At 41.6% G+C, this 12,856-nt stretch overlaps 1 protein-coding gene across 2 annotated transcripts in view; it reads right to left on the bottom strand.

The window, feature by feature from the left end:
* The window catches only part of PBX3 (PBX homeobox 3), a 225,849-nt gene extending 214,620 nt beyond the window's left edge, over nucleotides 1-11,229 (bottom strand). The window contains exons 1-2 of one of the 2 annotated variants that reach the window (XM_031654517.1): nucleotides 10,913-11,229; nucleotides 9,924-9,997 (exon numbers count right to left, since the gene is read on the bottom strand). In XM_031654517.1, the coding sequence (XP_031510377.1) occupies nucleotides 9,924-9,997; nucleotides 10,913-11,112 (274 nt within the window). In that variant the 5' untranslated portion in view covers nucleotides 11,113-11,229. The remainder of the gene's footprint in view (nucleotides 1-9,923; nucleotides 9,998-10,912) is intronic. The other variant, XM_031654518.1, reaches the window with a different exon arrangement.
* Nucleotides 11,230-12,856: the final 1,627 nt, after the last annotated feature.

Raw genomic sequence — 12,856 nt, 5'->3', positions numbered from 1 at the left:
AATGTTTATATTTCTGAAATTATTAACTAACTGAACATCAGTCATCTAAATAAAAACTTTGAATTCCTAATTTTCAAGTTAAAGCACTCATACTGATTAAAGTTCAGTTTTTAGAAAACACTATTAAATGGCAAGTCAATATTTTGCAAAATATTAGAAATTTAAAAGTAACATAATAATCACAGTAATTAAAAAGCAGCCACAATGATAATCAGGCAAAAAAAAAAGAAACTGGTTTGATGTTAGAAACTATAACATTATTATACTGATTACACTGAAAGTAAGAAATATTTCCTTTATTGAATACAAAATGCCATAAATTTAGGTAAATCAAAATTAGTTAGTTCATGCAATACATTGACAGAATAGAATTTATGTTTATAGGGTCCATCATTTCATTTTAAGACATTCAGTTTCTATACTTGATCATTCCAGTCAAAAGGTCAAGAACCAAGAAGTCAGTAAGTTCCTATGGACATCCTCAGTATCACATCATCACTGTAACAAGTGGTGAACATGAGGAAATTCAGACAAGTGAAACACCACACCTCATACACAGTTAAATTTTCCTTCATTTTTTTCTCTACTGATTCCAACAAAGAAATATGATGAGAAAAACTGGAGAGTTCTCACTTATTTGAATAACAAGTGAAAATCTAAAAATATCTTCACTGTATGTTATTACCAACTGTATCACTGGGTTTTACAGTGACAGCCCGGTGCTATAATTTCTGAGAAAACCTCTGCATAAAGCTCCATAAACCCAACCATTCCTGTAATGTATCGCCTTATCTAGCACACAATCATTTCAAATACAACTTTTCATGTTAGTATAATTTGTTCAAAAATGGTAATAAATACATCCATGAAGCCACAGAAATCACTGCACAATCTACTGTAACTTGTTCTTACCAGTACTGACAGTTAATCCTAGACCCAAGATCCAATGTAAAAGAAAAATAAAATATGCCAATATTACTTGGTTTAATTAAAGATATTCATTATACACATATCTTTTAATGGACCAACAGTCCCAATCAACATTATAAATAATCTAGACCAACTACAGAGTAATGTCTGTGAACAATTATCACAAAACTAAAACATGGATGGCTGTCAGTTGGTGGCAGAGTTCTTGCTTTCATAATAAATATAAAATCAATTTCCTGCTCTAGTTCCTATTCCAAGTTGAAAATGATATATCTGACTATGAATTCCAACAACCTTCATCCGTAGTTTTTTTTAAAAAAAACAAAAAAAAAATGATGGGGGGGGGAGAAAAGAAAGAAAAATGAAACTTGTAAGACCACCTAAGTCAATTCTTCCTCATTTGAGGACACTTGGATAGTAAAGGAAAGATGCACATTTAAGTTTACCATTTCAAATATATATATTTTTTTAATGCAATGTTTTCCTCCCCGTCAAATGCCATTCAAGAATTTCATAAGTCCTTCCCAATAATTCCTCTATAAATTATTTGCAGGGCTTAGTATATCTGAAAGCCTTTTGTTTAAATAATAACATGCAATTTCAAAAGCTTTTTGTTCCCTTTTCAATCAAAAATAACTTCATATGTTTTAAATGAAATTTTGCAAGTAATCAGAGACTAATGAGGATTCATTGATTTAACTAGTTCAGGGAATCAGAGAAGGGAGTGAGAATTTAAAGTAACCAAGTGTTTCATTTAGAAAAGCAGCTAATGGGTAGGTGCACTAAGTCCTCTTCACAGCGAAATGTAATCAGGACTTTTGTCTCAGGAGAAACTCATCCTTCTCTCTGTGCACATTCCTAACTCACATTAATGTTAACGGGCATCACACATGCACACCGAAGAGATGCCTGCCTTGGTAGTATGCATGCATGGCAGCTGTGGTGACTAAATAATCCATATGGCTCTGAAGAGAAGATATGGTTTACTGGGTCCAGAGTCACAGCTACAGTGGTGGAATTCAGACACTACAACTAAACCCCAGTAGGAATGCCTTACCCAAACCCTCTTCCTTCTAACCATACCCAGCAAATATAGTTAGGCCAGGGTTTTGCAATTCCGTCCTCTACGGATGGTTTGTAGACAGAAGTTCCATGTTTGAGGAAATCTTAACCTTCTCATAGGCACAGAAGTTCTGTCTTCCCCTTTTTCCCCACAGGCATCCTAGTATTCATTCACGTATTTCTCCACAGAATATAAGAAATATCACAAAATAGCTTTATAGAGAAAAATTCAGAGGCCTGGCTTAGGCCACAAAAGTCAACAAAATCTGAATCAAGTATGAAATTCCATCTTCCACACAAAATGCCATCAGTAATCTTACCTATAAGATATATGCTGAAATATAAATTCCACAGGTTGTATAAAGGGCAGTTTAACCATGAATTATAATTGTTACAGCTTTTATGGAATCAAGTCATAATGTTAATACTCATTTAATATATAATTTTCTGAAGCCCAATTCAACTTCTTCCTTCCTTCCCTAGTGAAGAAAATATCCTTGTGAAGTTCAATTTAGTGACACTGGTGTACAAGCCCATACACAGAAGTTTATGCTTCTGAAAAGAGATAAGTGATAAACAGTTCATTAGCCACGTTAATGAAATTATGTTTTAGGAAAAAAAAAGACTGGGTGACACAAAAATTTTAGTATATTTTTCTATAGAGATAGTACAATAAAAACTTTATATTCAGTATCTCCAATTAGGTCAATTAATATTCAGAAAAATCCTGTAACATTTCGTTTAAATAATCATAGGAGGGGGAAAAAAAGAATCCACCAATGTTCTGGAAGCTTCTCTAGACCTTTCAATCAATTTTATTTATATGCAAAACCAAGAGAAACTCAAAAAAAAAGAAAAAAAAAAAAAAAACAAAGCTCCTCCTGATGCTAAAGCTCTCAATTTACTGACAGGCAAATGGCTTCATGCTGCCACTTAATCTCATTTCTTGCATAATGCCCTCTAATTAGCATATCAAAGTGAATTAATACTTCTAGGGCATTAGCAATGGGGAAATCTGCTCCAGGCTCACAATAGCAGTTAAGAGAGAGCCAAGAAATCCTCAAAAACACCACAAACCACTTTGCATTGCAAAACTGTTCAATTTATTTATCCTCTCTCTCTAAACACTTTTACCGCACACTGTTTTACTACTGTTCACCAAACAAAATGATAATTGCCAAAGTTACCAGCATCTGTAATGCCTGTTTAGAATCTTAATTTAGACTATGTTGCAGATAATTTCTATATGCAACCATTTGTTCTATTATAAATGTTAATATAGAGACACTGAAAATATTGACATTCTCAATTAGTTAATTTGAATTTGAAATAAAATTTTATGGGATTTTAAATTTATGAATTTTTTAATGTAAAAAGCCACCTGCTGGGCTCTGATGCCTAAGAAATATGCTTTGAAAACTGAATGTGTCACATAAAAGAAAACAAAACAAACAAAAAATCATTTTGCCATAACATATGTTCAGTCTCACAAATAAGGGTTTAAACATCGTGAGGAATCATCAGCATTAAAAGGATTACATTGTATACCAAGTCCTCATTAATATGATCACAAAAAAAGAGTTCTTATCTAAACAGTTTAACATTTTTAAAGCACTAAAGTTGAAAGAAGTAGAAAACTTTTAACAACACTTTATCCATAAATATTTTTAGCTGCTTTCATACTAACCTGTTACTATTATGTAGACAGAGTTATGCAAAAAAAAGTTATGCCAATTCAGTTTGATACATTCTATCACACCAATTTTTTTGCTAGACATACACTCAAATTTAGTGCCAAAGTAAACTAGTTACCATTAAAACCTACAAACATATTATACTATGGAATATATCTATGAAAGAATAATACAGAAGAAATTCTTGTTGCAATTCTGCCTATAAAAGGGATAATTAGAATCAAGTGTTGAAGATTAATAAAATTTATTTTTTAATAAGATCTGAGTTTGAAGGCATAAAAAGGTGGTTTATTTTTTCAGTAGCTTATTCAAGAATTATTTATTTATTGGCTAAATATAGCACTGCCACCTAGATGTGATAGCAATTTGTCTGATTAACTTCAATAACTTTGTAAAAAATCTGATAACCAGTTCTGAAAAACTTTTACCAATTTATATTACATAGTGATATAAATTATTTACTCTCTTCATACTTAAAGACTCAAATGGCCTACTGAAGTACAGCAAATGCTTGAAAAGGTCAACACGGGCTTGAGGGGGGAGGTGGTGGATATGTGTAAGCTTTGTTAGTTAATACCTAAATCATGCTGATCACACTGATAAATGGCTAAAACACAAGCCTGCTGAGAAAACAAATAAAACATTTTTTTCATAATGTCAATATTGAACTAATAAATATCTAAAGATGTTCACATACACGAATAGGGAAAAGATAATCGAAAACCTTGTATAACTTGAAGTATTAGTGCTGATATGTTAAGTATTTATTCTGAATAGATACCTCATGGTAGAGTATAAAATAAAGTGATGACTGACTTAGGGTGTGGTTCATGAAATGCAGTTTCAATTCTTATAGTCCCACTTCATATAATGTAACTTCATCCTATACCACGCCACTATAAAGTATCAAAATGTAAATAATCCAACTAAGATGTTAATTTAAATTTGCCTCGGAAGTAATCTTTTACAAAATTTATAAATTGTGATGGAAATATACAGGCAAAATTAATTAAAAGGAAAAGGATCACAGTATGAAAAATGTAGACAGGTACATTTTATGAAAGCCGATCAACCAGTGTGTTCTTTGGGGCAAGTCAGGGCCCTTTGCTAGTGTATTAATAGACTTCTGTTTCAGAATAAAATTATGTAAATTAATAAAATAACATAGTAAAGTCCCAAATAAAATACGAAAACTACACAAATCTGTAATAAAATGAGGGTCATTAAAACTAAGGCACAAAAGAATTACTTGCACAGATCAAGTTAGTATTGACAAGAGAGTTCAATAAATTTTTATTGGGAAGGAAAAAAATAAAGAACGGGATTGGAAAATGTCCCAACATTTTAAAGATAATATCCACATGATACTTTAGATCATGAAGTTCTAAACCAGCTTGGCAATGAGATTTTTCTCCAGGTTTTCTACAAATACATTATATGTGTTATTTTGTTAGGATGGAAGTGAAAGAATAAAAGTTAGAAAAATCCCTTTCTTTTACAACTTCTCTGAAAACCTCCTACAAAAGCTCCAGTAAGATATCATCTATAAAAATAGGGAAAAAAAGGTAAAATATTAAGTTGCTTTAAGAAAAATATATTGATAAAGCAATACAATTTATAACATTTCCAAGATACTCTGATTTTGTATTTTTCCTGTTTAATCACTTAATATTTCCAATGTAAACAGACCTAATGCCTAAAATTGACATGAAATTTAAAACATTAACGCTCCATTAAAATTTGCTTCAAAATAATTTTGGAATGGTGGGAATTACAGAGAAAACAAGACTGGCCAAGTAGTGCTAATTGCTGAAGATGGGCACTGAGTTCATGGGAGGTTCAAGAATCTCTTCTCTCTGCATGTATTTATGTTTAAAGGTGTCCACAATAAAAAGTTGTTAAAATCTAGAAAATAAGTTCATTAAAACAAAATGTGTTTCATGAAAACACAAAAAGGAATCGTGTATGGAACGGGCATTTGTTTTTAAAACTTGAAACAAACAATGATAATTATATTGGAAATACTGCAAGAGCAACTTAAAAGCATATGCAAAACATATAATAACATTTAGACTAATATATAACAATTTTCACCTTGCTAAATTTTCACTTTAAAAAATTGATTTTTACACAGGCAGAATTAAAAGAATCACACAGCACTGTACAAAGAAAAATGTAACACATTTTTATACTAAAACCTTAAAAAGAGAAACACACCAGAAAAAGACTCCAAAGAGTCTCTAAACCTGTAGAATTAAACCTTCAGAATTAAACAGAGAGGGTCGAATGACAGTACTGCCTTGTCTCTTTGAAAGCTAGCCACACTTATAGCAATAAAGACAAAAGGTTTAATCTCACATCATATACTAAATGCATATAAAATCTCACTTGTAAACTACACTCTTGATCTAGTTTTAATATCTAAAATTCTTATGACTCTTTCTAGGGAGGGTTCCTTTAAAAGCAAAGCATTTTTACTAGTCATTTTCTTCTCCTTAAACATAAAAAATACTTCAACCAGCCCAACCAGCCAAGCAGGCCTTTCTCTTCCCCTGCGGACACCTCCTGCAGTAGAGAAGTTCATTAAGTTTTATGATCTTCCCAAGTCAGTCCTGCTTATAAGCCTCACAAAGGCTACAAATCTGGCAAACCATCATGTATGCCATTAGACATTACTAGTAAATGAACGCTATTTAGGGTTTGTGGTGGCAATAAATCAGAGTTTGGTTGGCAGCCATCAACATGGAGTATTTTAACCTATCATTTAAAAAGGAAAAGTTGTGGTTTTTTTTCATGCATAACATTTTTCACAACAATATGATTCATATTATCTACTAAAATACGGGATTTCATTTAAAAAATAAGTATTTTTTTCTTGAAAAAGAACTATTTCCTTCACTTAAACTCGCATAATTAAGGACTTTGGAAAAACGGCAGATTTTTGAGGATGAAATATTTCACAAAGGAAAGCACTTCAGCAATTAAGATTAAGATGACCAAAAAGAGGTGGGGGCATACACCAAAAGAGGTATGCAGGTGAGCAGATCTTGTGGCATCAGGGATATTTAATAAGAGACAGATGATAAAATATGGCTTTAAAAATCAGGAGAAAAATCTTAACATATCAACAATTATCTCATTGGTTACTTAGTTTAAAATAAACAACTATTTTTATTTTAAAGCCTGTAACTTTTTGGATGCTCTCAAAATGCACAAATATCACAATTCAACAATGAGAGACATTTCTGCCCAAAAATAGTGGTATGATCAATTTTACAAAAGAATACATTCTCAAGAAAAAGCATCATCTTATAGTAAAACTATACTTTCCTTACCTCCCAACAAGAAAATAATATAATTGTTGTAGATCACCCATTTATCTGTCAGAAGGGAAAAAATACCTTTTCATATATGGTGGTTGGGTGGGGGGAACAGATGTTTTCTAAACTAAATCCCCCATGTGCATCAGAACTGGCAGTGTTCACTGCCTGATCAGAAACCTTAAAATCTACTGGCAGATCTACAAATAAACTGATTTTTTTTAATGATTTTGTCTTATTTTAGAATAAAAGCACAACTGAAATGACATTATCCACTGAAGTGACAGTTCACCCTCAACCCCCCATTATGCAGAATAGAGTCATCAACATAATGTTCCTGGTTTCTATTCATAAATGACTAGGTAAACTTTCTCTAGATTACAAAGAATTAATCTTTAGGTATTATTAGATTAAATAAAATGATTTTTTTAAAAAACCTGTATGCAATATACATATATTCTACAATGTTTCTTTTATAAGTTCATGTTTCTGAAGCATGACCAACTATGGAAGCAGGAGTGGTGGCGGGGGGACTTGGAATTTGCAGCCCCGCTTTCTTTGCTTTGGTAACACTAATGTCTACACAGATGTTTTATTTCAAATTGAGGATTCTGAGTCCTCGTCTCATTCTAAGACTAGTTTTGGAGAGTGAGGTGAAGCTATGGGTAGTAGGGGAGAAAGGAGAGAAGAGAAACAGCTTCACCCCCATCAATCACTCAGTACTTAAATCCCATCCCTCTCGAGCTTAAAGAGGCTGGCAGGAAGATGCCTCTGCCCAGACAGCCGCCTTTACTCTTTGTCGGCTGTTGGCTTTTTACAAAAGAGATAACGTGCAAATGTGGATCCACTGGCCAAAGCACAAAAAGAGGATCTAATTTACAAGTTATCACTGAAAGCCCCAGAAACAATTTTAAAACACAAAAATTTCTTTTGTCAGCTGCCTCTTCGTTTTTAAATAGCAATAGCCCTACCAAAGCTCTCTCTACCAGTAATTCCAGACTTTGAAAAGACTTGTTTCTTTTTCGTAACTCACCTTTGACATGTGGTTGACTATACTTTCCTTTCAGAATGGTGTAACTAAGTCCTGTGCAAATAAGCAACTAAAGGACTTATGCTTCCTAATTGAATTCTGCCTGCTGCTAAATGTCTCAACATGAAAAGCAGTTTGCTGGGTTTAGTTCTCAAGCTAGCTAGGCCAAAACTTTAAAAAGGCAAAAATAAATAAATAAATAAATACAAATAATGAGAAGGGGATGAGAAGCAATAAGTATCCATCCCCTCTCCCTAGTAATACAAGCCTGTATAAAGTCGAATCAATCTTAATATTCACAACACAGTCAATACCCCAGTGCTTAGCTGTCAGCAGAAACTGAAGTGGAGCCCTGATAGCAGGAAAACCCTTGGACATTAAGAAACAGAATTTACTGAGAATTGCATACTTTTAAGCTTCTAAACTAAGAATCTTCAAGACTTAAGGCTAGATATCTTATTTTACAGTCAGATAAAAATTATCTACTGTTTTAAATCACAATGCTTTCTAAAGGTAGCTAAAAATCAACACAAAATAAAAGTTAATAATTCCAAAAAGGATCACTGAGCATTAAGAAACCAGCCATAATATGTGAATGAAAACCAGGAAAAGTACTATTTGGCCTCCCTTATTATTTGCTGCTTATTACGGTTTAGCATATATATTTAATAGACAGCAATAACTCATTATCTTTTGTTGATTACTTTTAGGATCAGAATAGTATTGCAAAGCGAAAAACCTGTTTCAAAGAAGGCTGACTCACCTATCAACCTAACAATTATTTGCACTGTGCTATTTGTACACTCAATTTAAACACAATCACATGTAACCTTTTAAATAGCATCCCTTGGATAGTGCTATATCCTGGACTTCAACTTTTTCTCCTTTGCCTCAACTTTCAAAATGGCAACTTTAAAATACCATACATCCAACACATACCAAAAAAAAAAAAGAAAAGAACAGGAAAAAAATAAACAGTAGAGCTTGTTTAATGTACTTGTTTGCCACATACAGGGAAGATAATGCCAAATACAAACTAAAACATCCAAATCTCTGCTTCAATTTGAGCAGTTACCTCACTTCAAGACTAAAAGACCTTCAATTAACAAATAAAGTCTGACAAGAAAGTTAAACTGAAACGAATTAGCAAAAATTTGCCAAATATGTACCTGTAGTTTTCATTCCAGCACTTCTGCAAAACCTATCTTCTTACATATTCCCTGACGTGGACACTTCAAAATTGTTTAACCTGCATCTGTGGACCTTTTTATACTTTATATATTAAGCAGTTACAAGTGTAATGACTTCAGGATACAAAATAAGACAAGTATTAACAGATGTAATACATTGTATATGTCTACACATCATTACCCTTCCTCGATTCTCTAAAGTAGTCTTCCCACCTAAAACACTAATTCAAGCATGCTACTGGGGTCTGTTCAATTGCATCTATTCTTCTATCCGTGCAGCTGAAGCTTAAGACTGTCTAAGTAAAACAAAGTTCGGGCGATGCTTCTCCCGGGGACTCGGTCCTGGCATCCAGTCTCCCGTTGCTCCTTTTAAAAACTGACACACAAACAAGGCGAAAGGAGAGGGGAGAGGACGGCTGGCGCTCCGGGCCCCCTCCCCGCCTGCAGCCAGGGGCGGCCGCCGAGGGACGGCGATCCAACCCAGTCCGCACCTACACTTCATTTTACACCAGGAGCAGAACTGAGAAATCGACTCCAGATTTATTGCAGTTTTTTCTCAAGATCAGGACGTGGGAAGGAGAGAATGATCAAAGATGGCGGTGCCCAAAAGCAGCAGCTCTCAACTGGAGAGTCGAAGGAGTAGCTCCGACCCCCACCTCGGGGGTCTCCAGGCCCACTGTGGGGCGCAGCGTCTTACCTGTTTTCTCTTTGATCTCACACAGGACGCTGAAGAGCGCTGGTTTCATTCTGTGACAGTTCAGGGCATGTTTCCTAAAAAACAAATAACAAAACACAAAGGTATTAGCATCACCTATGGAATAATATGGCGCCTTCCTTTAAGTTAGACCCAAGATTTAATTCCAGCCCCCCCTTTCTGGAAGGCCCTTTTGAACCGTGGGAAGTCCACAGAAACTCCAGTTGACTAGTTCCCGACAGCCTTGTGCAAGCCCCGGCGGCGAAAGCTGCAGCCGGAACGAGGCGGACCCATCTGCCCGGCAGGCAGCAGCCTCGGCCACCGCAGACGCGAACCCGCGCGGGGAGTCTCGCCCCAGGGGCAGACGAAGGCGACCCGGGGGAGGGGACGAGAGCGGAGGGGCTCCCGCGTCCGCTCCTGTGCAGAGGGAGCCAGCGCGACGCTGCCAGCCGGCCGACTGCGGCCAGCAGGAGGGTGACAGCTCGGCAAAGTTTGCAAGGCGGCCCTCCCTCCCCAAGAACTTGGCCGTCCGCACCCGGACCCGCCAGGAAACCGCCCAGCGCCCAGCGCCGGGCCCGGGTGGCCGCCCGCATCGCGAGGTCGTCCCGCGGCCACGGGAGCCGGCGCCTGGACTCCCGGCCGGAGGAGAAAGTTGCACTTCCCGGCGGCACGGCCCGCACGGGGGTCGGGGCGGGAGGTTTAAATCCGTGGGAGGGGGGCCGGGCTGCGAGGGCCAGGACGGGGAAAAGGACGCCACGGAATCCGCGCCGCCCCGAGTCTGTCCCGAGCCCCCCAGAGCAACTTTGCCGACTCCCGCCCGCTTCGAGGGGCGCGGGCAAGTCCCCCCGAGGCCGGGGCGGGCGGCCGGCTTTCGGAGAAAGTTCCCCGCCGGGGGCTGCGGCCCTGGCCCCGGGCGCCACCCCGGGCCCCGACTCCGCCGCGGGCCCGGCTCCCGCACACACACAAAAGATGCTTAATGAGACGACACCAACTTTGCTTGCGCCTCGTCCAAGCTCTGGTCGGTGATGGTCATGATCTGGTGGAGGATGTCGCCGATGTCCTGCTTCCTGCCGTCGCCGTCCGCCCCTTCGTGGCCGTGCGGGGGAGGCGGCAGGGCCATGCCCCCCTGCACCGAGTGGCCGGCCAGGTTCACCCCGGCCAGAGTCTGCAGCATCCTGGATTGATCGTCCATCCCGCCGCGCGCGGGCGGGAGCGGGCGGCGGCTGAGGCGAAGGCTGAGGCGGCGGCGGCGGCGGCGGCGGCGGCGACGAGGGAGGAGAAGAAAGAGGGGGAGGGGGAGGGGGAGGCGGCCGCGCGCTCCCCGCCCGCGCGGGGAGGGGGCGGCCCGGCCGGCAGGGCCCGCGGCTGAGGCGATGCGGACGGGCGCCCGGCTCCGGCTTCCGCCGCCGCCGAGGCTGAGGAGAGGCGGCGGGCGGAAGCGCCGGGCTCCGCGGCGGTGGCGGAGGCGGAGGCGGCGGCGCCCGCTGCCCTCACGCGGCCGCCGTGCCTGCCGCCTCCTCTTCCCGCCTTCCGCCAGGCGGCTGCCTGGCTGCTCCCTCAGCGCCGCCGAGTTATGCCAGGGACGCCGCGCTTTACGCCAAACCTCTCGACGCCGCGCTCAACCGGGCAGGATCAAACCCAGCAGCTGAGGGAGAGCAGCAGCGGCTTGACGGGCGGCAACGGAGAGAGAGGAAGGCCTGCAGGCGAACCGCAGGGGAGCGAGGGGGGCGGAGGAGGAAAGTTTGGGAGCAGGCGGGCAGAGGCGGCGGGGACGCGGAGCCCGGAGGAGGGCCCTGGCGGGCCGCGCGCTGGGCGGACAGCGGATGAATAGGGCGGGAGAAGTCGCCGCCGCCGCCGCCGCCGCCGGAGCCGCGCACCCAGCCAGCAGCCGCCGCGGACCGGGCTGGAAGGCCGCTGGGCCGAGGGATTGACAGGCTGCCAGTGCCACTCACTCACTGCGGCCCGGCGCCGGGGGGAGGGGCGGGGGCCGGCGAGGGCGGGGGAGCGCTCCTCAGACCCCGCCCCCAGGGCGGCGCGCGCGCTCATTGGGTCCTGCGCCTCCCGCCGCCGCCGCCGGCACCGCCCCCGGGTCCCGGACCGTTCCCTCTGGCCTCTAATGCTCCGCTCCTCGGAGTGCGCCGCTGGATCGTTGCTCTAGTCTTGTCACGTCCGAACCCCCCGGGATAGACCGGGCTGGCCCACAAACGCTGTGCCCGCACCCCGACTCCTGCTCCATGCTTTTGACAGTCATGGGAGCGGGGGTTGTATATGCGACAGGGGGCAACTCGCTCCAAAGCCAACCGTGTGCTCCCCCGCCGCACCCGTGAGCTTCACGCCTCGGACAGCGCCTGGTGCACTTTCCCGCTCTTCCTGTCAGGAGGTGGTGCCCTCTGGGTACCAGGCCGCTCGTCCCGGGCCAATCGCAAAGCGCTTAGAGCCGAATGGGGCGGGACAGAGGCAAGCAAGGGTTGTCCCAATTGGAGCTTTCGAAAGGTCCTGGGCAGAGGCGGGGAAGCGGCGAGTGGGGGCCTAGCCCCGCCTGCGGTCGCCACGGTAACCGAGAGGGCGCAGCTCAGCATTGGCGCCAGCACCGGGGCCTTGCGCTGTCCCGCAATGGGTGACCAGTTGAGGTGGGATCCTGTGATCTATCACGTGCTTGAAGTCTGAGCTGAGTGGACCTGAGTGCCATAGACTTTCTTTTGCAAGGGGAAATGTGTCAGAGGGAAGCGAGTCTGGGAGGAGGGAAAGTGCCTTCAGTCCAGGACTAATTTCAAGGTTTACAACACTTTACACACTCTGCAACTCCTGATAATGCGGGGACTACTCCTTTGGCAGCATTTGCTATTCGATGCCTCCGGATGTACCGAAGCTGCAAAAACGAGCTCTTCATTACAAAGATACATTGGTTCAGGAAGAGACTGGATTTCACTTGTCAA

This window comes from Papio anubis, chromosome 13 (assembly GCF_008728515.1).
Source record: "Papio anubis isolate 15944 chromosome 13, Panubis1.0, whole genome shotgun sequence".
NCBI lineage: Eukaryota > Metazoa > Chordata > Mammalia > Primates > Cercopithecidae > Papio > Papio anubis.
The sequence above is the reverse complement of the archived record's forward strand: the minus strand, read 5'-3'. Positions and strand labels throughout refer to the sequence as shown.